We start from the raw sequence: 546 nt of genomic DNA on the forward strand, positions 1-546 counted from the left end.
GCATTTGCTGCAGCAGCAGCATTTGCTGCACCAGCAGCAGTTGCTGCAGCAGCACCATATGCTGCAGCAGCAGCAGCAGCAGCAGCAGCAGCAGCAGCACAGCCCGTCAGTGTACTGTGGAGACAGCGCTTCTATCTACAGTCCCCCGCTGCAGCCGCAGCAGCAAATGTATCATCCACAGCAGCAGCTGCTGCAGCAGCTGCACCAGCAGCAGCTGCAGCAGCAGCAGCAGCAGCTGCAGCAGCAGCAGCAGCAGCAGCAGCAGCAGCAGCAGCAATTCGAGCATCTCAACTGGCAGCAGCAGCAGCAGCAACAGCAGCCGCCGCCGTAGAGTCAGCAGCACTACGAGCAGCTGTAGCAACAGCAGCCACAGCAGCAACAGCAGCAGCAGCAGCAGCAGCAGCAGCAGTTGCAGCAGCAGCAGCAGCAGCAGCAGCGGCAGCAGCAGCGCTGCTGTGGTGTTTTTTGTATGTTTGCCGACCCCTGAAGACTGCGGTGTCTATACACCCCAAATTTTGTTTATCTCTTGACGTTGCTGTTGCTGCT

At 59.0% G+C, this 546-nt stretch overlaps 1 protein-coding gene across 1 annotated transcript; it reads left to right on the forward strand.

Annotated features, from left to right (window-relative positions):
• Positions 1 to 58: 58 nt before the first annotated feature.
• On the forward strand, positions 59 to 331 carry EMH_0094200 (uncharacterized protein; the record flags this gene model as incomplete). Its single annotated transcript, XM_013502071.1, has 1 exon — positions 59 to 331. The coding sequence occupies one exon, from the start codon at positions 59 to 61 to the stop codon at positions 329 to 331; it is 273 nt and encodes a 90-aa protein (XP_013357525.1).
• Positions 332 to 546: the final 215 nt, after the last annotated feature.

Source organism: Eimeria mitis, genomic scaffold (genome assembly GCF_000499745.2).
Source record: "Eimeria mitis Houghton genomic scaffold, Emh_scaff8216, whole genome shotgun sequence".
Lineage (NCBI taxonomy): Eukaryota > Apicomplexa > Conoidasida > Eucoccidiorida > Eimeriidae > Eimeria > Eimeria mitis.